This window comes from Momordica charantia (genome assembly GCF_013281855.1).
Source record: "Momordica charantia cultivar OHB3-1 chromosome 9 unlocalized genomic scaffold, Mcharantia_2.0 BLBB01000009.1, whole genome shotgun sequence".
Classification (NCBI taxonomy): domain Eukaryota; kingdom Viridiplantae; phylum Streptophyta; class Magnoliopsida; order Cucurbitales; family Cucurbitaceae; genus Momordica; species Momordica charantia.
Window position 1 is genome coordinate 8,798,688 of NW_028275167.1, and position 25,000 is coordinate 8,823,687.

At 35.2% G+C, this 25,000-nt stretch overlaps 2 protein-coding genes across 3 annotated transcripts in view; one reads left to right on the plus strand and one right to left on the minus strand.

The window, feature by feature from the left end:
• Positions 1–7,991: 7,991 nt before the first annotated feature.
• LOC111023054 (protein PEP-RELATED DEVELOPMENT ARRESTED 1, chloroplastic) overlaps positions 7,992–25,000 on the minus strand; it is a 30,436-nt gene continuing 13,427 nt past the window's right edge. Inside the window, exons 6-11 of one of the 2 annotated variants that reach the window (XR_015787427.1) lie at positions 15,837–15,998; positions 15,678–15,743; positions 14,207–14,266; positions 13,912–13,977; positions 11,887–11,953; positions 7,992–8,253 (exon numbers count right to left, since the gene is read on the minus strand). Coding sequence is in view for 1 of the 2 variants with exons in the window: in XM_088118071.1 (XP_087974197.1) it covers positions 13,933–13,977; positions 14,207–14,266; positions 15,678–15,743; positions 15,837–15,998 (333 nt within the window). In the remaining variant the exon portion in view is untranslated. The remainder of the gene's footprint in view (positions 8,254–11,886; positions 11,954–13,911; positions 13,978–14,206; positions 14,267–15,677; positions 15,744–15,836; positions 15,999–25,000) is intronic. The other variant, XM_088118071.1, reaches the window with a different exon arrangement.
• On the plus strand, positions 19,446–20,966 carry LOC111023053 (uncharacterized). The gene is made up of 2 exons (XM_022300389.2): positions 19,446–20,637; positions 20,737–20,966. Exons 1-2 carry the CDS (start codon positions 19,461–19,463, stop codon positions 20,898–20,900), a joined length of 1,341 nt encoding a protein of 446 aa, XP_022156081.1. The 5' UTR covers positions 19,446–19,460; the 3' UTR covers positions 20,901–20,966.

Consider the following 25,000-nt stretch of genomic DNA (forward strand, 5'->3'; position numbering starts at 1 on the left):
TACTTTATTGCTTTAAATTTATTTCAATTAATAATATGAATTTTAACTAAAAGTTATGAATATGAAAAGTGTTACCATTTATTTACTAAAAATTTATAGATTTATATTTGGATCATAATTAATTATAGAATTTTAATTAAGTTATAATTTTAAAATGTTTTATAACTCTATACCATTCTCTTATTATAAAAAAGAGTTCTCCACCATTTTCCACTAGCCATATGAATTTTATTTTTATTATCTTTCATTTACTTCATTTTACAAGACTACGTAATTTCAAAAGTAATTTAAGATATTATGTGATATATCAAGAGAACACGCATGAATAAATCTATATCATGAATTATTGATTTGAGACGCTACAATTTAATTTTGAAGTGATGTGTTTTTCTTGTTATCAGAAAGAGTTAAATATATTTTGCATTATATATAATATATATCTTAATTTCCTTCTTTGTTTTTTTGCCTACAATCAATGATATTTTTTATTTATGATATTATAAAATTAATTAAATTAAAAATATTTCATGCACTTACACGTGGTAGCATACTATTTTAAAAAAAAGTCGATTGAAATATCACGTAAGACACTATAGACAATTTTTGTAAATATTTTATAAAGTCCCAAAGTATTTGAAATTACCAAAATAGCCTTGACGTGAAATGTACAACACCGGCCAGAAATGATGTGATAAAGTGAAAAGTTGGAGTTGGAGAAGTTGGGAAGAGAGGAAACATAGAACTGACACGTGTCGGTGGACAATTTTCAAAATTTGAAAATTTGAAAATTTAAGGTGAAATGGAAAGGGTAATTTGGTCATTTGAATAAGTGTGGCAATGGGCGGCAAAGTTTGTGTACTTTTCTCACCGAAAGAGGAAATTTGAGTTGATCAGGCAACTGTCGTTTTATAAATTTTGTTTGGGTCCCGGGAAATGGGAATCCTTTTTTAAGTTTTTTTTTTTCTTTTCATAATTTAAATTATGAAATTGTGTTTGGAAAAGTATATATTCTTTTTTATAACTTTTTCTGTTATGGATAAAATTGATAACCACATTCGAATCTCTTATAAAAAGAACCGATTAAAACCAAATATCTTTAAGAATAGTCGAGTCTTTTAACTTAGCTATACTGGAGGAAGAGTCAAACTACCACAACCAAAGTATTAATCGTAATTAGGTCAAGCCATTATAGATTAGACCCTTACCTGTCATAAATCAGGGATATCGAATATTCTAGATATCATTAAGTCGCCAGTAGTCTCGAACAATCAGATAGATTAGGGACGGAATAAGGGGTGAAATTGTGGAATAGGTGATTTGAATGCTCAAAACTTCTAAATGACACTTTTATAAATAAGAGGGGAGGCGAGACACATTACACAAGTTTTTATCCATGCTTTGGTCAAATAACTTCCACGTGCAAAATAAAATAATATTAAAGTTATTATTTAATCAACGTTTTCAAACTAGTTTTGAAACAAAAATACAAAACTATTTTAAAAATCACTTGTGAAACAAACCCTTAGCATTTTTCTTTTTACATGAAATTAAGCAATTCTCTTCTTTTAGATTGATGGATGTTTTATTTCACCCTATTATTTATTTTTAATTTAGATTTAAATTTAATTTTTAGACCCGAATTTTGATTTAAAATGATGGATTTCAAAGATTAACAATTACAAAAATTAATTTTAAACATATTTTACCAAAAATAAATAAATAAATAAATAATCAATTATGTTTTTGAACCCATATATCATGGTGAAGAAAAAGACATTATTGCTCCTTTAAAAATACATTAATGTCTAAATTTTATTACTTTCAATTACCTTATTGGACTTTTGACTATATCATTGGTTAAATATAGCACATTAATAGGACTAATAAGAATATGACATGAGAGGGTAAGATCGTTCAATAAAATAAAGTATATTTTAAATTGAATTGTTTGGCACGTACGTCCTTACTTTATCTAACTAGTCTACTATATACCTCGTATCATATGGTGCCAAATCGATACACTCTTTACTCCAACTTGTATGTCATGTCATTTTTTAATAAAAGATATTAATGGCACGGGCTTATCAGATCATAATCGAAAGTTGTTGGTGTAAAACAAGAAAAATTAAGAAAATGAAATCTAAATAGATTAAGTTGAGCAAAAAAAAAAAGTTTCTAGATGACAATTTTTTCTCCTCTAAAATGCTCGAAGTGTAATAAATAATTGTGTCGGATGAATGCAATACTTCAACCACGGGACTCGGCAAACTTGATATTAGTTATGTAGGTAGGAAATTCATGAAAAAAATCTATATGAAAATTGAAAAGTAAATCACATTTATAAACTTATTTGTAGCTATTCAAATAGGTATCATTTCTTCCAATAAAGTTGTATCTTTTGATAAATAACATATATTTTTATACAAAGTTATGTTTCACAGAGGACATACTCTCTCGCAAAGAGTTGTGGTTCTTCAAATTTTATTAAGTAATTTCATTCGTAATTTTCCAACAAAAATTTAGAAACGTAAATGAAAAATTGATTAAATATATAATTTAGTCTCTAATATTTGGGAGGTTATCAATTTTGTCCCTATTATTAAAAAGTTTCCATTTAATCCCCCATGTTTTAATATATTTCAATTTAGTCCTTACCGCTTGTGAAATATTAAAATTGACTAATATAAACTTACATGGTATAATATTTACTCAATTGATAAAAAATTAGAGTCGAAAAAATTAGTCATCAATCGGAGGAAAAAAAACTTGAAATTTCTTATAAAATTCTATGTAGAGTAGAGATGACAATGGTGTGGGTGCGAGTGAAGATGCTCTCCTCATTCTCGTGCTCGTGAAAATTTTTAATCTTGGTCTCCACCTCATTCTTCGGTTCGAGAGATGTTATCGAGAAAAATTATCTATTTTATAATTGTTTTTAGAATTTAAGTATAAAAAAGTGTAATAAATATATAATAATTATTTAAAGAATGGAATTGGGGACAGGGTCGGGACATGCATTTCCTATATTTGGGCTCGACCTTGCGGAAATTTTTGTCATTTCCAATGTAGAGACATGAAAAGAAAGTTTAGAAATATATAAATAAACTTTTGGAGGATAAATTTTAGAGAGATAAATAAAAAGATTTAAAAAATAGTGAAATAAAAGTTAAAGGCAAAAAGAGAAAAATTTTAGAGAAAAAAATAAAGTCGAGAGGAGAAAATATGTTAAAGAAAAAAAAGAAATTAGAAAGAAAGAGAAAAATTATAGTGGAAACAAATTTAGAGATAAAAACAATATTCAAAATATAATTTTTAGAGAAAATAAATAAATAAAGAGATTGAACGAGAAAATAGATATAATTTTCAGAGGAAAAAATAGATTCTGATGAGAAAAGAAAAGTTATAATAGAGAGAAAAAATTAGGAAAATTATTAAATTTTTAGAAAGAAAAATAAAACTAATATGTTAGAAAAAATAAAAAATAAAAATACAGAAAAATTTGAAGAGAGACAAATAATAATAAATATTCAAAATCTAAACATGTTAGAGAGAGCAAAATAAATTTTGTAGAGAAAAATTTAAAAAAGTGATAAATAAATTTTTTAGAGATAAATATAAAAAAGAAAAAAAAATTGAGTATTAGAAGAAAAAATCAGATTTATAAATCCGTTTCTTATTTTTTAAATTTACATAGAATTTCAAAATGGTTTTACATTATCAAATAAGCTTTAAACTAAATGGTTATCAAATGGGCACAAATAACACCCGACCAAATCGATACAATCATTTAATGGAAAGAAAAGATTATGAGACTGGGAGATCAAACTGTCAACTTTAGAGATGATGATAATAAGTACCGTAATCCACTTAAACTATATTCGAATTTGCCGAGATACCGATAAAACCTAAGAAAGGGTAGGTGACAGAAGAGGTACTAGTAATGGATGCGTAGTTGTAAGGCCGCTGTTCTCTAAAGTAACCTCACGTGGGAGTGGAGGCCATCTCCTACTTTTTTCCTAATTTATTCTCTCTTTTTAGTAAAGCTTTTGCTTCTACAGAGAGAAATGGGTTTGTACTTGAGAGGAGAAGGATTTTTATATATATCCCTTCACCACTTTAAACATTTTCATCGATCCTGGGCATTCAACATCGATATTAGAGGTGAATCGACATAATTTTTTCATAGTATTGTCAAAAAATAAAAAAAGAAAAATACCCCCAGAATTTTTTAACTTGTTTAAAATAGTGAGACAATTACTGGTTGATTTAAATATTTTTTTGAATTTTTATATTTTTATAATTGTTTCATAAATATCCATTGACATCAGCATTTTATAATATTTTCATTGACGTTTTCAATAAAATTAAGATCTCGACATTTCCATTAACGTCAACATTTAAAACTGTGCTTTAAATCAATTAAACCTAACTCATGGGATTTGAGAAGCTTGGATTTATGAAATTTGACGTTGGAGAAGTTTGAATTTGGATTGTGTGATGATATGTTTGGATGTAAAATAAAAAAAAAATGGGTTCATAATCTTGAGTTTATATGGTTAGTGCAATTAAAAAAGAAATCTAGTTACTAAACATAGACTTAAAGTCTAACCTGTGAACCAAATATTTACTAATTTTAAATCCTATATTGCTCTAAATTTTTAATTATTATCTCAATAATTTTATGGCTTATACTTTATTTTAGTCCTAACTCAAAAGATAAGACACTAAAAGATTGATAGTTCACTGCTCACTATCACAACTGTTGAATTAGAAAAGAAAAAATAAAGTAATCAATTTTGTATCTTATATACCATCAAAGTTCGTCGCTAGCTGATCTTAATGACAGCTTCATCATCTTCGAACTTGATCTTTGAAGCTAGAGTGGGCCAGCCAGCCAAAAAAGGTCAGTAGAACTTGGTTAGGACCCTTGTCGATCTGGTTCAACTAGGTTCTTCCATGCGATAATGTATGCGTATCGGTATCCTCTTCAGGACCGGTTGCTTCGGGGTCGCGGGCCTTAGGCTTTTTTTTTTCTGACAGGAGGGCTTCGTTGAATCAAAGTAGCGATGAGTCGAGTACTACAACTACAGGGGGGAAGCAAAGCTTCTACGCCTTTCCTCGGGTTCGTAGAGTCGGGTTTCCCATTTACCCACAACGGAGGAGCCGCCCTCACCAGGCAGGCGGCCACGGGTCATAACGCACTAATGAGGCTCAGGTGCGGAGCCTTCCACTGTGGATCGAGACTACGCAAAGGTAGAACACCATCGAAACTTCGCTGACTTTATCATAAACCTTGATTTCGCTACGCTCAATAAGAATCCGGATCAGAAAGTGTTCTTGCCTCCATCATTAACTCAGGTAGTCGCCGGGCGCCTCGAGATATATGGGGAATTCGCTACTGATAGATCTCGCCCAGTGTCCTCATTCAATAGATCCAACCTATTTTTTGGGTATCTCGAGGAGTTCGTCTCCCCGCTAAAATGACCACCGTTCGTGGCATTCTTGCCTTGGATGTGTTAAAGCAATAAATATCATAGATCTCAGACGAGAGGTAGATCCACGTGCGCAAGCTAATTCGAAAATGAAAGAAGTCTACCGAAAGCCCTTCGTACTTGTCAGATTCGGTTCGAAGGTTAGAAAATGTATGTGGTGTGGGTTCATCTCTCTCAATCGGATGTTAACCGATTGGTCGTAGGTTCGAATTCCAGCCCTTGATAAGATAAACCCTTATTACCCACAACTAAAATTGAGCCGCTTATGCGGCTCCAAATACATACTCTGTATAAGCATTTATTTAACATTTGAAGCTATGTTATTTGTTTGTTAAATAATTGACGGTAAAATTAATGAAAAATATGATAAAATGATTCTTTTTTAAAAGTTAAAAAATATATTAAAATAGACATTTTTAACTAAATAAAATAAAGAATGAATCTGACGTAAGGACCAAAATGAAATTTCAACCCACACTTAAATATTCTCTCTAATTTAACGAATATTTAATGTGTTTGACATATTTTGTAAAGTGCTTATCAAGGCCTAAAATTGTTTTTGTTAATTCTAGAATATGGTTAAAATTTTGAAGAGTGCTTTTAATTAACCGAAAAAAACACTAAATTTTTCTGTAATCAAATAATAGTTAGAAAATTCTAGAAAATTAAAATTTTATATTAAAATTTTGATTAACAAAACTTGACTCAGAAAGGCTAATTAAATAATGCCTCTAAAATGCTGCACATATTTGAAGCTTAAAGCTTGGAAAAGTTTATCCATATTTTTACATTATCTTAAAAAAGCCACTTTTGGTCCTAGAATTTGATGATAGATTGTCATTTGATCCATATGTTTCAAAAATTGATAATTTAGTCCCCAACCTTTAGAAAATGTCTAAAAAGTCCATTGAGTCAAATTGTCATTAGTATCACAAATGTAATGTTGATGTGGGAGTTTAAACGGGATGTATTAATTTTAAATGATGTGGCATTTCATTTTAAAAAAGAAACAAAAAATAAAAGGAAAACAAAATGAAAAGCCTAAGAATTCCTAATAGACTATCGCCCTCTGTCCATTGGAGCTAGGAAAAACCTGCAACCCAGTGACCAAGACTATGTCATGCAAATGTCAATTTCACGAGTGATACTAACAACAATTTGACTCTGTGGACCTTTTTAAAACTATTTTCTAAAGGTTGAAAACTAAACTATCCGTTTTTAAAATTTAGGGACTAAATAAATCTATCCTCAAACTTAGGACAAAAAATATATTTTACCATAAGTTTTATCGCTATATAAATCAATATATGTCGATTAATATGTCAATATTTAGTGGTCAAAAGAAAAATTCGGAACCCATTTTTTAATTGAAATTGAAATTTTTAATCTCACAAATTCCCATTTGAACAAGTGTTAGATATGGAGTTTGCCATGTTCTAAAAAATCCCTCATATTTGTTCATTTCACTAAAAAAAATTGAAGGAATTTCAAATTTAACAACTTGCTATTTCAATTTTGTTATATGAAAATAATAAGAATCAAATGGGTCTTTTTCTCTTTTAATTTTTTATCGAATTTTTGTAAAGGATTTTAAGTTGATTTAGAGTTGGAAAAATTGACCCCTCCCTAGAATTTGCTTACAGCTGTGAGCAAAACAATCCAATTCTACGTCATCTTAGAACAGTTAAGTGGTAACCGTTCAAACGACAATGTGTTTGGCATACCTTTTAAAGTACTCATAGAGAAATAAAAATATTATTTTAAAAATTGAATCGATTAAAATTACAAGTGTGACAATCACTTTTTAAATAGTCTCTAAAGTGTTTCCTCAAGAATCGTTTTTTAACCAATCAAAATTTAAAAAAATGTTTTGTATGTAACACCAAACACTGTATATAATTATTAAAAGCACCTAGTCATCTAAAATCATTTAAGTTATACAAACATAGAACTTATAACACAACACAATATTACTTAAAATCTTTTTCCTTTTTCAAAAGACATTTAAAATTCAAATTCGTCCAACAAATAGATCTTAATGGTCAATCTGCAAATCATAAAAATAATAATAATAATAATAATAATAAATACATATATCTATTAAAAAAGTTAAAATTTTTGGATTGTTGTTTCCTACCTCCAGGAGCCACTTTTGAAATATTATTCAAAATTCAAACCCAAAAAAGAAAAGTTAGCAAATTGAGACAGCAAACTACAAAAAGAAAAGGTTAGCCAACAAGCCTATTTTTCAAAAAATAGAAACATTTGTAAAAGGCAATATCGATAAAATATCAATGTCCAGTATTTTTAGAAAATTTATAAGAATAAAAAATTCGTAACAGATAAGTATTTTACAGAAAATATAGTGATGTTATGTTGATATTTTTTTATATTTTGTCGAGTTTTTTGTGATACTATAGAAATGTCGACACGTCAACAGAAATTTAATACCCCGAGGGGCATTGGGAACTAAAGGCAAAACGTTAAAGAAGATAGGAGTGGGGGCAAAAAAGGGCATTTTTTTGGGTATTAAACAGAAACCATCCTTGCTGTGTTTGCTTCTACTTTGTTCCTCAGCATAGAAGATGATTACAAAGACCCCACTATTTTTGCACATTGAAGCTAATATATTTTATACATTAAACTTATCAAGTGGGGCATTACTTCACATGGTTACTCCACTGGCAGTTTGATATTTCCATCATTTTGGCTGATTTGGGAGATTCAAAAGCTTGATTTGGCCTGCATTTCCTCCTCATTCCTGTTATCATTGAAGAATCAATGGGGACATTTATTCAACATAGAAAAGCTTGGACAGTAGAGAAAGGGTTTATTCGGTATCCTATCCTGTTTCGGTTTCTTGTTTTCAGATTTGCTTGTGGTGGTGAATTCACTAGATTTCGGATTTTTGATGGGTTTGTTTTTTTGGAAACACTGTATTTGGATTGTATGACTCAGAATGTGAGAAATTTTGACTGATTTTCGGTGTTTTCAGATTTGTAAGTTTGCTTCCGAGCAGTAAAAATATGGAATACAACTCGATTTTCTATTTCATCCCTTGATTTCATATTCCTAATTTTAGATCACCAACTAAACGGATGGTTCTATACCATCTAAGTACTTTTGTAACTACTTCTCCTTTCAAATGTGTATTTTAATCTTCGAGAAGCTTTCAAAAACTTTGAGAATATCTTTATCTTTTCTCTACACTTGACCTATTTGTTAATTTGAGAGAGTAAAAAATATACTCCTTGATTCAAACATGTAACTTAGGTCTTCTTATATAGGAGAATGACCTACTACAAACAAGGAAAGTAATAAACACCATAAAGACTGAATATCAACAATAAAGACTAAATATTGACAATTAATATTGACACCTAATATTTACACAAATATTGATAAATCCAACACTACCCCTCAAGCTGGTTTGAAGATGTCGTCCATAGCCAGCTTGCTGATTAAATTGTCGAATTGTTTCTTTGGAAGTCCCTTGGTTAAAACATCGACAATTTGCTCTGTTGTCAGAAGATAAGGGATACATATTGTACCTGCATCAATCTTCTCTTTAATAAAATATTTGTCAACCTCGATATGTTTGGTTCAGTCATGTAGCACTGGGTTATGAGCTATAGATATGGCAGACTTATTGTCACAATAAATTCGTATAGGTGTCGGCTGAGGAATCTTCAATTCTTCAAGTATCCTTTTGATCCATATACCTTCACAAATTCCATGAGCCAATACTCTAAAATCTGCTTCAGCACTACTCCTGGCCACTATATTTTGTTTTTTGCTCCTCCATGTAACTAGGTTTCCTCCAACAAAGGAACAGTAACCAGAAGTAGACCTTCTGTCGGTAGTACTTCCAGCCCAATTTGCATCAGTATAAACTTCTACTTGGAGGTGGTTATTCTTTTCGAATAAAATACCTTTTCCAGGAGTTCCCTTCAAATATCTCAAGATTCTATAGCCAGCTTCAAAATAAGTCGGTCCAGGTGCATACATGAATTGACTTACCATACTTACAGCAAATGCAATATCTGGTCGTGTATGTGACAGATAAATTAATCTTCCCACGAGTCTCTGGTATTGCTCTCTATCCTTTATTTCTTCTGCGTTTGCTGCTTGTAGTTTCAAGTTAGGTTCAATAGGAGTTTCTGCGATCCTGCAACCAAGCAATCCTGTTTCTCCAAGTAAGTCAAGAACATATTTTCTTTGATTAACGAATATACCTTTCTTCGATCTTGCGAATTTCATTCCTAGAAAATATTTTAATGTTCCCAGGTCCTTGATTTGAAACTCACTTGCCAGATTTTTCTTGAGACCAGCTAGTCCTGCTTCATCATCACCAGTGAGAATAATATCATCTACATAGACAATCAGAATTGAGATTTTATTATTCTTAGAGTGTTTATAACATATAGTATGGTCAGCTTGACTCTGGAGAAATCCATAACTCGATATAACTTTTCCAAATCGTTCGAACCAAGCTCTAGGAGACTGTTTGAGGCCATAGAGAGATTTCTTTAATCTGCAGATTTTATTCCAACCGAGTTCTTTTTCAAAACCTGGTGACAAATCCATAAAAACTTCTTCCTCAAGGTTGCCATTGAGAAAAGCATTTTTCACATCAAGTTGGTGGAGACGCCAATTTGAATTAACTACAAGAGACAAAAGAACTCTAATAGAGTTAATTTTTGCAACAGGAGCAAACGTTTCCTGATAATCTATCTCGTAGGTTTGTGTGAAGCCTTTAGCTACCAATCTAGCCTTGTATCTCTCGATGCTACCATCTGCATTACATTTTACGGTAAACACCCATTTACATCCCACTGGTTTCTTATCCTTTGGCAATTCTACTATCTCCCAAGTACTATTTTGCTTTAGAGCATTCATCTCCTCCATGATAGCTAGTTTCCAATTTGGATCTTCTAAAGCTTCATGTATATTCCTTGGAACAAACAAATTAGTTATCCTAGATGTGAAGGCCTTATGACTATTTGATAGTTTTTCATATGAAATATAGTTCGAACTAGGATATTTGGTACAACTTCGAACACCTTTTCTAATGGCTATGGGAACATCAAGGTCAGAGACAACAGGTGAATTATTTTGAAAATTTGAAGAAGAGGGATTACCAGACAATGTTGAAGAGGGAGGATTATCAGACAGTTCAGTTTCATTTCTCGGAGTTTCAGATTGGCTTTGTGAAGGAATAACTATTTGATCTTGGTTCCTCTGATTGAATTTCCTTCTAGTATAAAACTTTAACTTAGAACTAGGATTCGCAAAATCGTTTTGTAGTATTTCTCCCCCTGATTGGACAGTTTCTATGCTTGGCATCGAAGGACTAGCAAAATCCAAACAGGTAGGACTAGGAAGGGGAACAGAAATATCCCAAAAATTATCTTCCAAATTCATTTTCTCCCCCTGAAGAGAATTTTGGGTAAAATATGGTTGATTTTCTAAGAAAGACACATCCATACTCACAAAAAAATTTTTTGTCTGAGGATCAAAACATTTGTAACCTTTTTGACTTGAAACATAGCCTAAGAAAACACATTTAATAGCGCAAGGGTCAAGTTTCGACCTGAAATGACTAGGTGTGTGAACGTAAGTAGTACACCCAAAAACTTTGAGAAGTAGATCAGAATATATGCGAGATGTTGGAAAAATATTTTTAAATGACTCAATGGGAGTTTTGAAATTTAAAACTTTAGTAGGCATCCTATTTATTAAGTAGGTCGCTGTGAGAATCGCTTCCCCCCATAAATATTTTGGAACATGCATAGAAAACATTATAGCACGTGCTACTTCAAGTAAATGCCTATTTTTTCTTTCAGCAATCCCATTTTGTTGAGGAGTATCCCGACAAGTAGACTGATGAACCATACCTTTTCTTTCAAAAAATTTCCCAAAAACTCATTAAAATACTCAGTTCCATTATCAGAATGTAAAATATAAATTTTTGTTTGAAATTGAGTTTCAATCATCTCATAAAAGTTTTTGAAAATGTCTTTCACCTCAGATTTTTTTGACATAAAATAAACCCAAGACAGGCGAGTATGATCGTCAATGAAAGTAATAAACCATCTTCTTCCACTATGAGTACTGATTTTAAAAGGACCCCAAACATTATTGTGAATTAAGTAAAATGGTTTGGAAGCTTTATAAGGTTTTGGAAAATATGTGGAGCGATGATTTTTTGCTAAAAAACAACTTTCACAATTAAAAGATGAACAATCAATTCCCTTAAATAACTTTGGAAACAGATATTTTAAATAGAAAAAACTGGGATGTCCTAGTCTACGATGCCAAAGCATAATTTGTTCCCTAACAGAAAGAGAACTAATACTACTAAGACCCTGAGTTATTTTATTACTAAAGGTACCTTCATAAAAGTAGTAGAGACCATCAATCATCCTACCGCGGCCAATTATCATCTCCGAGTTCTGATCCTGAAAAATACAATGGGATTCAAAGAAAGTAACACGACAGTTAGAATCTTTAGAAAGTTGGTTGACAGATAAAAGATTACATGATAATTGTGGAACATGAAGGACAGACTGTAACGAAATTGTCTCAGTCAATTTAATGGTTCATTTGCCTGCAACAGAAGAAAAACTATCATCTGCAATTCTAACTTTTTCATTGGAATATGAAGGAAGGTATGATTCAAAGAGATTAGAAGAACTTGTCATATGATCAGAAGCTCCAGAATCTATAATCCATGGAGATGAGTTACTACACGAGAAAGCCTTAGAATAAATACCTGTTTGTGTCAGGGATACACATGAGTTATTAGAAGGTAAATTGGAGGATAGCAATTTTAGGATTTGATGAATTTGCTCTATACTTGAGTCACCACGACTATCACCAAACATTTCTCTACCATTGTCAGTTGAGATTTGGACCATTTTAAATAAACAACTTGTCCTGAACAACTTTGCCTGAACAAAAACTGACAACAAAATCACACCACCAGATAGTAATTTACCAAATCAAATCAGGCCACAAATTGATATTAGAAAGGAGATAACCATAACCAGGAGAGTCGAACCAAGTCAGAATAAGTTACGGCAGATGAACCAACCTGAATCGATTTGAACCAAAGCCCTGAACAATGCAATACTTAGAAAATCTCCGACGGACAGGATTGACGGTGATTACAGAGGCGGCGGTGAGATCTGCGAGCAGAAGAGGTCGACTGTGAGCAGAAGATGGCGACCGACAAGAGTGCTGGCAGATCGAAGACGGTGAGGATGTGCGCCAGGTAGAGATGGGCGATCGCGAATACCAGACGAAGGGACGCGGAGGTCGACTAATGAGGGGTCACGACACGGTGGATCTGTGCGGATGACGGAGACCGGCGAACGACAGGTTGCGTCGCGGATGGGAGTAGCGGCGGATCTGTGCGGATATCACCGGTGCAGATCGACGGTGAGGACGACGGATCGACGGCAACAGCTGCGTTGCTGTGGGGAGTTCGTCGGAGGTAGACTTACCGGAAGGAGGAATGGATGCCGGCTAGGATTTTGATTGACAACTAGGGTTTTAAAATTAGGGTTTGGTATTTTTAATGATGGCTAGGGTTTTGAGAGTTAGGGTTTACTTCCTAAGCTCTGATACCATGTTAATTTGAGAGAGTAAAAAATATACTCCTTGATTCAAACATGTAACTTAGGTCTTCTTATATAGGAGAATGACCTACTACAAACAAGGAAAGTAATAAACACCATAAAGACTGAATATCAACAATAAAGACTAAATATTGACAATTAATATTGACACCTAATATTTACACAAATATTGATAAATCCAACATTTTTCGAGGATTTTTATGTTTTTTCATAGGATTTCTTGTCACTCATATCAGAATCTTCACTTTTGAGAGGCCCCATTCAATTCATTTAATCTAAAAGGAGTACGAAATGAGTGCGCGATATGAAGACTGTTACAAGAGAACCTGAGTAAAGTAAGAGCAGGGTGGGGCCACAGTCAGCAACCAACTCACGAGCCAATCTAAGGTTGGAGAATGTGAGATGGATATTCTTCTGGATTGTTTTAGATGGTCAGCGAATCCGACCTTATTGCACGTAAAAAGCTTACAGGAAGAGTCAAACTTCTTCCCCCACACCTTGTACTTCAATCTATATATAGAGTTCCTACTATACAAACATGGCGATTACTGCCTAGAGCTATAGGACTCGGTTTCGAAACTCGTGTCATATTTGACATCCTAGATTAGTGGGTTCAAAATGGGTTTAATCATTAATACTTGTTCGTGAATGTTACAAAATCATCTTTCGAAATGTATATGTAAACTCGTCTTGGATTTTACAGATATCCAAGGGTGGGTCAGGAAAAAGTTTATATTATAACTTTATATTAACATCTGAAGTGTGACAAAACATACCTGGATGAAAGCACAAAAAGACTAGAATGCTATTTCCTCAAGAATGTGAAGTGTCTTCTGATGTACCTGTATTTTGGATTAAAAATAAAGGGCAACAAAATTTGGTACTTAGTGAAGAGATCTTCTAAATACAACCGGTGCTTGTGAAAGCTCGATGAGACTATTTTGAAACTAGAACATGGTTTCCTTATCAAATATGGCTAGAAAAAGGTGAAAAGAAAATGCGATTTTTCGATGGTCATGGCTGCAAGTATGGGTAAAATGAAATTAGATTTCGAGAACAGAGATCGCATACCCATTCTAAATGTTGTGCGGTGACACCTGATTCATTTCCAGCGTATATTCCACCTAGAACCTATAAAGTGCAAAACACAAATTTTGATGCTCAACTTATTATCGATGAAATTCTCTATTGGATCGATCAGTGATAACCACGATTAATACTAAAGAGCAACAAGCATTAGATCGATATTCAATACTAAAATTTCAGTTTCTAAGATTGGATCTATTAACCTGCATTATAAATTCTCATTGGAAAAACTGGCATCAAAGCCTAACAGGGTTTTATAAACCCACTTTATACATAGATGATAATGCGAGCATTGACGATAAAGGTAATAATTATTGATCTTAAAGTATACCGCAGCAGATGAATCAGTTTATTTAACTCATCTAATAATGTCTCAATCCAACAGCATACCACATAATTAGTTAAACTTGTTGACTTCCACAAGTAATAAAGAGGATCATATAAAACTTACCTCTCCCCTATAGTACAAAGTAATGAAATCTGATATTCTACATTCAGTGCTCAAGTTTAAGGAATCATGTAATGATACATCAGAATAAATTATTGCAAACTGTGCTATCTTTTCAGTACTTATCTGAGTTAAAACAGCCATAGTTAGTGTTTTAATGATAATAAATACACTAAGGACAAATTAGGTCAAAATATATTTTGGTCCCTCTACTTTCCGCTTTTGTTCATTTTGCCCATATCCTTTCAAAATGTTCATTTTGAAACCCTGTACGTTTAACTACTTTTGCCTATTTTAGTCCCTGGACTTTCGAAACATTCATTTTGGTTTCTATACTTTTAAAAAATGATCGTTTTGGTCTATTCAGTTTATTCTTTCGGTCACAATTTCAACACGAAACTACACTCAATATATTTCTTGATAATTTTATATTAAAGAGTTTCCGTTGTATATAGAATTCGTGTTAAATTTTTGCAAATAGGGAGTAAAATTGTCACTTTTTACAATTACAAAGACCAAAACGACCACTTGGAAAGTACATAAACCAAAATGAACCAAAGTTAAAAATAAGAGACCAAAATAGACATTTTAAAAGTAGGGGATCAAAATGAACAAAAGCTGAAAGTACAGAGACCAAAAGAGTATTTTAACCTACAAATTAATTTTAGAATTAAGTGTCATGGTTGTAAAGCTTAGAATTACAAGCACAATCGTATTCTTTTAATCAAATCATAGTTAAAATCGTGCAAGTTATGAGAAAAATAAGTCTTTCACATAGTTTGAATTGTAGGTGTCGTAATCGTTTCTGTTCTAAGTTTCTCAAACCCTCTTTTACTGGATGGACTAGATTTGATCTTGAGGTGGTTGAGATCTGATTAAAGAATTGAAGCAACCAACAAAAAGAAAACATACACCCCCCCCCCCCCCCCCCCCCAAAAAAAAAAAACTCAAAACCATTAGGTCGCATCACAATCCATCAAACTTATTACAAACAAGTAAGAATCTTACCTTAGATACGGTTTCAAGAAACATGCCGGGACGAACAGGGAGAGGCTTACGACCTGACACGCTTTTCTAGAAACAGTGAACAAAGAAAACATAAAGCAAGTCAGCATTCTACAATCCCCTATACATGTTAAAGCATCCATGGAGTAGACAAAAACCCACCATTCCTGCAATTCCCCTTGAAACCCTTTGTCCACCTGAAGTATCTCCCTCATCATCATCCAACTTATCAGCCCCCTCGTCTTTACCTAGCATTACATTTCTTATCATCTCCTGGACAACGTTCCCTGGTTTCAAAGCAACCAGTTTGGTCAAGAAGTTCACCTACACCAAAAGGTTTATATGCAAGTCATAGTTGTGGCAATTAGTGACGACCACCACAGCAAATCGTAATACTGCATCAAGAATGAGTAAAACAAATACTAAACAGCAATGCTTATCAATTATATTATTGATAATAATATTAATATAAAGCCAGTTCTAGAGGTAAAGCCAGAATTATCTTATAGCACACTGTTGTCGTATCTGATCTACTATTGGTGAATAAGGAAAAAACTACAATATTATAAAAATAAGTTTCAAAATAATTATATTTAAATAATTAGTTTTTACTTTTACAATATTAAAAAGAAGTCTCAAATTTCTATTTCTTGTTTTTCTAAAAAATAAGAGTAAAAGAATGAAGTTTATGGAAGATGCTTGGATAAATGGAAACCTCTCGCATAAAACCTTTCCTAGACCATTTCGTCTTTCAACTCTCAAATTGAATCACATTGAGATTGTTTGGGATGTTGATTATGCCGTTGGAATCTGGGATTTAGAAGGAATCTCCATGACTTAGAAGTTGATGGAATGGATCCATTTCGTCTAGCAAGCCTAACCAAAGGGAAGATGTTGAGACTGTGGAGTATTGACTTTGTACCTCCATCTTTATATATATATATATATATAAGAAACATTTCATTTCTTTATGAAGTTACAAAGGTGGGGAAGGACCCTATCAAAGGAAAATTACAAAAAATCTTTCCATTGGGAAGTGAGGGAAGATAGGTCATAACTGTGTAAATGTGTTGATAATTTACACCAAGATAAAACCAAAAAGAAAAGAGTGCCTAAGAAGCTACCGAAGCTTTTGTCCTTGTCTTAAAAAATGTGGCGGTTCCTCACTGCCCATGTTTACCAAAAGAAAGCATGTTGATCCATAAAGTTCTCTTTCTTTCTTAAATGGGTGTCCAGTTAGAACAATAACTAATAAGGTGAAAGAGTCGGCTGGGAGTGCCACAGACCAACCAAAGGTAAATAACATGTGATCCCGAAAGAGCTTTGCATGAGAGACTTGGTACCTCCATCTTCATCATTGATAATGATCAAGCTCTTCCAAAAAAGAGACTCTTTCCGATTGAAAAATCAACAATTTGGAATGAAAGATCTTCAACAATGTTTGATTCTTCAGACTCTTTCCGATTGAAAAATCAACAATTTGGACAGAGTACTTTAGAGAGAGAGGATCCGAACTCGTCTCTTTTGCCCACTTTGGCATGTAATCGAATCATGTTCTCCTGAGTGGATTCTTTAGCACCAAATACAGTAAAATTTGAGCAGGAGAACCTCCCAACATCTATTATATTGGCACAATATGGTGAGTGATCTTGTCACTCCACATCCTCTACATAATATGCTTCGTCTGGGATTAATCAATCAATAGGAAAACCTCCTGAGTAATAAAGATTTTTTTTTTTTTTGTGAAAGAAACAATTTCATTGATGTATGAAATTACAAGAGGTCCTTAAGAAGGGTTACATGAAGTACTTCCAATTAACTAATAGGGAAGTGTAACTATCATGATGAAAAAAAGGAGTGTTCTTACACCAAGTGACAACTTTGTAAACAATAGTATCAAAAAACCTCTCAGAAGGTTGTGGTTTATCGTTGAAGGTTCTTTGGTTCCATTCTCCCCAAATAGTCCATAGGAAAGCTCGAACAAAATTCATCCATAGGATAGTCTTTTTAGTTTTGAAGGGGTGCCCAGCGAGAGTGTATTCTATGAGAAGAGGGGGGTCAATTGGTAGGGTTGTGGACCATCCAAAGATGTTGAGGATGGATCTCCAAAAATCTGCTGCAAAGGTGCAAGTAACAAAGAGGTGTTGTTGTGATTCCAAGTTAGCTTTCCAGATGGAGCACCATTCTGGGGAGATAATCAGGTAGGGGAGCCGTCTTTGAAGCTTGTCGTTAGTGTTGATGGCTCGGTGGCTAAGTTCCCAAATGAAGAATCTCACTTTCTTTGGGCAACCATCTTTCCAGATTGCAGAGACTGTTTGGGGCGGCTGGACGGTGTTGGGTGAGGTCTCTAGTGAGTGATCTGGTGGAAAAAGATCCATTTGGCTCTAGTCTCCATCTGATAGAATCTATTTGTGTAGACAAGTGAACATCTGTGAGCTGATGACAAAGGGCTGCCCATTCTGTGATTTCAATATCCTTGAGGTTCCTTCTTAACCTCAGATTCCAACATGATGTTTCTGTCGTCCACAAGTCCGATCAGTGTTTCCGAGGCGCACCCGGGCGCTCGCCTCAGGCGAGAGGCGAGGCGTTTTCGCCCAGGTGCGCCTCGCAAGGTGCCCAGGCGAGCGCCTTCAATCGGGCGCTCGCCTTTTGGGCGCCTTGGCGCGCCTGTCGACTGAGGCAAGGCGATCGCCTCCTTGAAGGAGGCGATCGTCTTATTATTATTATTTTTTTTAAAATTTTAAAGGGTTTTATGTTTTAAAAACCCTTCCCTTCCTCGACAACGAAACCCATCTGCCTGCCTCCCTCTCGAAGTTCATCTTCAACCTGTCTCCGACCACCGTCGTCTTCGCCGGCCCCGTCTCCGACCACCACCGTCGCCGTCTGCCCCCGCCGCCACCGCCGCTCACTCCAATAGGCGATAGTTCGTAGGTTTTTTTTTTTTTTTAAATTTCTTATATCTCATTTTCTCCTTTTCGTTTCCTCTCTTTTATTTCACACAAAATTTTTCTAAATCTTTGGCTTTCTTCACACTTCACAGTGGCTCTTTAGTCTTTCCTTTACATTTTTTTTTTTAATCTTCCAAATTTGAATTATATTAGGATGGAAGAAGGTGGAAACAAACGCAAGCATCCCGGTTGGCAATACATCATATTGGATGATCCAAAAGGTACAAACACATGCAAATGCGTGTTTTGTGGAAAAATTACCAAAGGTGGAGTTTGCCGAGCAACAAACCATTTGGTTGGGGGAAATAGAAATGTAAAGGCATGTTTGAAATGCCCAACTAATGTGAGAGAAGAATTGAAGGAGTATCAAACAAGAACAAAAGCAAGAAGGGAAGAGAGTAATGCCCTCCCAACGTATGAAGATTTAACTTTGATTGAAGAAGATGATGAAGATGAAATGGAAGTAGTTGGTGGTAGTGGTAGTGGATCTGGATCAACATCAACCCCAATGAACAAGCGAACAAGAATAAACACAGGTGATAATGTGAGTAGTATGGGTGGGAGAGGGAGAGGAAGTGGAAGTGGAAGTGGAAGTAGTAACTCTTGTAGTCCATCAGTGTTAAAACCACCGTGACCAAAGGGGCCAATAGATAAATTTGTTTATCAACATCCTGGAAAAGTTGTTGATGATAGAAATCGATTGAAGAGGTTGAAGCAATCAACTATTACTGAAAAATATGATAAAGAGGGGAGAGATGCTACAGTGCAATTCATCATGCGTTGGATATATCAAGCAGGTATTCCTCTAAATACTATTCGCTTGAGAAGTTTTGAAGTGATGCTAGAAGCTGTGGGGCAATTTGGCCCTGGTTTGATACCTCATTCTTATCATGAAGCTCGAGTAACGTACTTGAAAAAAGAAGTACAGTACACAAAAAATCTTATGGGCGATCATGAGGTAGAATGGAAGAGAAATGGTTGTTCGCTGATGTCAGATGGGTGGACTGATAAGAGGGATAGGACACTAATCAACTTTTTAGTTCATTCATCTGTTGGAACGTTGTTTATGGAATTCATCGATGCATCTTCATGCATCAAAACTGGAGAAAAGATTTTTCAACTCTTAGATGGAATGGTGGAGAAGATTGGAGAAGAAAACGTTGTCCAAGTTGTGACGGATAATGCCTCAAACTATGTCCTAGCTGGAAAACTTTTAGAAGCCAAGCGACCTCATCTATATTGGACACCATGCGCTGCTCATTGTCTAGATTTAATTTTGGAGGATATTGGAAAGATTGAGCAGGTGAAAAGGTGTCTTCGGAAGGCCGTGGCACTTAGTGGTTTTATTTACAACCACTTGTACGTGCTAAACATGATGAGAGAATTTACTAACCAACATGAATTGGTAAGACCAGCAGTGACTCGCTTCGCAACTTCATTTTTAATCCTAGCCAGTATTCACAGAAATAAAGCCAATTTGAGGAAGATGTTTATTTCTGAGAAATGGACCACCTCTAAATGGGCGAAGGACCCAAATAGGAAGAGAGCAGCTGAAACCGTTATGATGCCATCTTTTTGGAATTCAGTTGTGTATACTTTGAAAGCATCGGGCCCTTTAGTTCGTGTGTTGAGGCTAGTAGATGGTGATAAACCGGCTATGGGTTATATTTACGAAGCTATGGATAGGGCAAAGGAGGCTATTAAGAGTGGTTTTAATGGAAATGAGGCGAAGTATAGACCGATTTGGGAGATTGTTGATAAAAGGTGGGATTGTCAACTTCATCGGCCTTTACATGCAGCCGGATATTATTTGAATCCATCTCTTTTTTATGACAACAAAGAGAGAATAATGCAAGATCCTGAGGTCATGGATGGTCTGATCAAAGTTATAGAACGATTAATACCATCTATCGATGATCAAGTTCAATGTTCAATCGAATTAGAATTGTACAATGAAGCAAAAGGCATGTTTTCGAGTAATGTAGCAATAAGGACGAGGGGTGTTAAAACACCAGGTAATGACATTATTTATTACTTTTAGTTTTAAATTTTTAATAGACATATTTAAGTTTGAACTACTAAAATTCTAAATCATTTGTTTAATATGTGCACAGCTGCATGGTGGTCTCTTTATGGTGTTAATGCTCCGATTTTACGAAAGTTAGCCATGAGAGTCCTTAGTCTAACGTGCAGCGCTTCTGGCTGTGAGCGCAATTGGAGTGTTTTTGAACACGTAAGTGAGAATAATTTGGTTTTTCCCTTGTTAGTTGAAGATTGAAAAATCCACTTTTGACTCTACATCGTTAATAATTCTGTAGATTCATTCCAAGAGGAGGAACAGGTTAGAGCAAAAGCGTCTTAATGACTTGGTTTATATAAAATATAACCAAGCACTTAAAGAGCGCTACACTCTACAAGACCAACTTGATCCAATTACTTTGGATCATATTGATGAAAGTAATGAATGGTTGATCGGAACACTTGAAGAAGAAGATGGTCAAGAAGAAAATGAGTTGGTCTTTGATGATGACGACCTCACATGGGGAGATGTAGCCGAGGCTAGTGGTGTTAGAGAACCCATAAGGCAAACTAGAACATATGCAAGATCTAAAGGAAAGTCGCCTGCTACTCCCGCTCCTACAACTTCAAGAGTTTGAAAATCAGTGCAAGTTGTGGTTAGTGATGATGATGATGACACCGAAGAAGAAGAAGAAGAATTGGAAAAAGAAGATTATGAGGACGTCCAAGATGAAGAGAATTTAGATTTAGATGAGGATTATGAGCTTTGATTACTTATATTTACTTTTTGTTCTATTTCAAACTCTACAATTTCTTAATGTTGCTTGTCTTTATTTGGAACTAAACTTATAGAATTTGGTTGTTTTATGCATCTTGTTGACATTTACTATTTTGGTATTGATTTTTTTAAGGTAATTTATGCACTATATATATAATTTTTACTTATTTATCAAGGTGCGCCTCGCTTCAATCGAGCGTCGTCTTTGTATCGCCTCTCGCCTCAAGGCGATAAAAAAACTCGTCGCCTTGCGGTGTGCCTTGCGCCTCGAAACACTGGGTCCGATATGGGAGCATCATTTTTCGAAGATAGAGCGAATAGTTGAGGTTAGGTATGTTGTAGGGACTCATCAGACAGCCAAGATTGCCTCCAAAAGGATATAGACTTACCATCACCAATAATAAATGCCAGCCGCTCATAGATCAAATTCTGTGTTTTTAATATGGCTTTCCATGATCCTTTTGCAGTGGGATTGGATATAGAATTTGGCTGCTGGTTTCAAGAAACTTTGCCATATTTGGCTTCAATAACATCCTTCCAGAGAGCTAATTCCTCTTTTAAATACCTCCAAATCCATTTAGCGAGAAGGATACGGTTTTTAGTTTTCATTTTAGTCATACCGAGGCCTCCTTCATGAATTGGTTTTTGCGTAATGTCTCTCTTGACTAGGTGTAGTCCCTTTGTCTCTCTATTACCCTTCCAAAGAAAGTTAGATAAGATGCTGTCCAAGGAGAGTGCTACCTTTATTGGCAATGGGAAGAGTGAAAGGAAATAGGTAGGGAGGTTTGTTAGGGTGGCTTGGATGAGAGTGTGTTTGCCTCCCTTGGAGAAATAGGAATTCTTCCATGATTGAAGTCGTTTTCGGACTTTCTCAATCAATGGATCCCAAAAGGAGATAGATCCATGCTTTCCATGTAGGGGTAAGCCAAGGTATGTGTTCGGACAGGAGCCAATTTTGCAAGCAAACTTGGTGGCTAGTGTATTAAGGATCAGCTTCCTCAAGATTTATCCCCAAGATCTCTGATTTCTGGTGGTTTATGTTGAGTCCGGATGCTTCCTCAAAAAGTCTAATGATGTTAAACATATTGATAAGGGAGGAATCATCAAAGGGTGAGAAGAGAATGGTATCATCAGCAAATTGTAGGTGATGGATGGCCAAGGAGTGATTACCAATGTCAAACCCTTTTATGAGGTTGTTGCTTGCAGCATGGGTCATTAGTCTACTAAAAGCATCAACAATCATGATAAAGAGAAAGGGAGAGGTGGGTCACCTTGTCTAAGACTCCTTGATGCTATTAATTTTCCTCGAGGACAACCATTAATAATGATGGAGTAATTTGCAGAGGAGAGACAACCCCGAATCCACCGTCTCCATGTGTGGCCAAAACCTTTGGCAGTAAGGACCTCATCAAGGAAATCCCAATCAACTTTGTCGAAAGCTTTTTCAATATCGAGTTTGATGACCACTCCCTTTCTCTTTTTCCTATCCCATTCTTCAATGAGCTCGTTGGCTATTAGAGAAGCACCTAGGATTTGTCTTCCAGCTACAAAAGCAAATTGCTCTCTTGTAATAGTGTGGGGCAGCAAACCTTTAAGTCTTTCAGAGAGCACTCTAGCAATAATCTTGTAGAGGCACGAAATGAGACTGATGGGGCGGAAATCTCCAACCTTCCTTGCATCAACCTTTTTTGGGATGAGACAAATGTATGTTTCATTGAGGCTTGCATTAATAATGCCATTCTTAAAAAAATCCTAGAACACTCTCATGATGTTGGGTTTGATAGTGTTCCAAAAATTTTTATAGAATTCGGCCGTGTAGCCATCCAGTCCAAGCGTCTTGTTTATTCCCAATTAATTCACAGCTTTCCAGATTTCCTCCTCAGTGAAAGGTCTCTCTAAATCAGTACTTTGTTGTGCATTTATCGGGTTCCAATGGAGGGGGGAGGGGAGGAAACAAGTGTCGTCCTTCTTTGAGTATAACTTGTCAAAAAAAGAAAGAAATTCGTTAACAATTTCATCCTCCCCCAGGAGGCTGGTGCCTTCCAAAGAAAGAACTTCTATAATGGTGTTTTTCCTCCTCTTTGCCGCCACAATTGTGTGGAAAAAGGAAGTGTTTAGATTTCCCTCTTGTAATCAATTGGCTTTGCATCTCTCTCCATATAGTCACTTCTTTGTAGAAAGCAATTGTGCTTTGATGGATCTCCTCTGTGTGAATTGTGTAGGGTGTAGTAAACCTTCTGCTTCTTCTATATTATCCAAGATAGCGAGCTGAGATAGTAGGAGGTTCTTTTGCTGGTTGATGCTACCAAAAGTGGATTTGTTCCACAATTTAATAACTGATCTCAGCTCCTTTAACTTTTTAATAAAGCTATGCCCTGGCCAACCTCGTAAGGGGTTATTTTGCTACCAATATTCAACCAAAGGTTTAAAGGTTTGGTGCTGTAACCAAACATTCTCAAACCAAAATGGGGTTGGCCTCATTTTGCTAATCCAAAAGAAAGATGGATGGGATAATGATCTGATGTCGGACGGTTAAGTCGCTTAACTGCGGCATTTTGAAACTTTGAAAGGAAATCTCGTGTGGCAAGGAACCTGTCAATCAAGGTGAGGGTTGGGTTTTCACTAAAATCTGACCAAGTGTAAAGGCTGTTAGTAGGTGGGAGATCGTGTAGCTCTGCTTTCTCAATGAAGGAATTTAAGCAATTTATATTTCCACTCGGTCGGCGATAAGAAGATTTTTCTTGTGACCATCGGATGGTGTTAAAATCACCCCCCAATAGCCCAAGTTCCGAGCAAAGAAAGGAGAAGTCCATTAGTTCGTTCCAGAAACCAGCTTTCTCTTCTGTTCTTGTAGGCCCGTAGACCCCTGTAAGCCAAAAATTGAAGCCATCAGAAAGATTAATAAGGATGTTTATTGTGTGTAGACCCATGGTGATGTTTGAGACAAGGAAAGATGGGTCATTCCACATGATAAGAATGCCCACCGACATCCGATATCCCGAGAGCTCCAAAGAGATTTAATAGTGAGGCGGTCAATCTTTTCCAGCTTTGTCTCTTGGAGAATGACTATGGTAGGGTTGTGCTTGTTGATGAGACTTTTAATCAAGACCCGTTTGTCCCATGAGCCAAGACCTCTTACATTCCAAGAGACAATAATCATCGAGAAGTGGTAGACCCACCAGATAAATTCTTGGTTTGGTGAAAGTCATAGTTGATGGTTGATATGAGGTCAGCAAGTTCTCCTTTTCCCCGGTTCTCTTTTCTGTTGGAGAGCATTTTCTTTGTGACTTTTTGGGGAATGGGGTAAATGCCCATACCCATAGTATAGAGCCAAGGGATGACCACCTATAGATACTCCGAAGAGTGTATGGTGGGATCAAACAAGTGAGGGGCTGAATTTCGAGGGGCTCAGAGGTAGTAGGGACAAAGCTGTCCACGGGGTGATCAAGGGTAGTAGGGGAGGGGGTTCTGAAAGAGGATAGGGGCTAGAGAGGCATTGGTCAGATTCAGAGAGGAGACCAGGGGGGTTGGTGGAGTGCTTTGTACCAGGGATAAGGAAGGTTTTCTTTTCAGCGATGTTA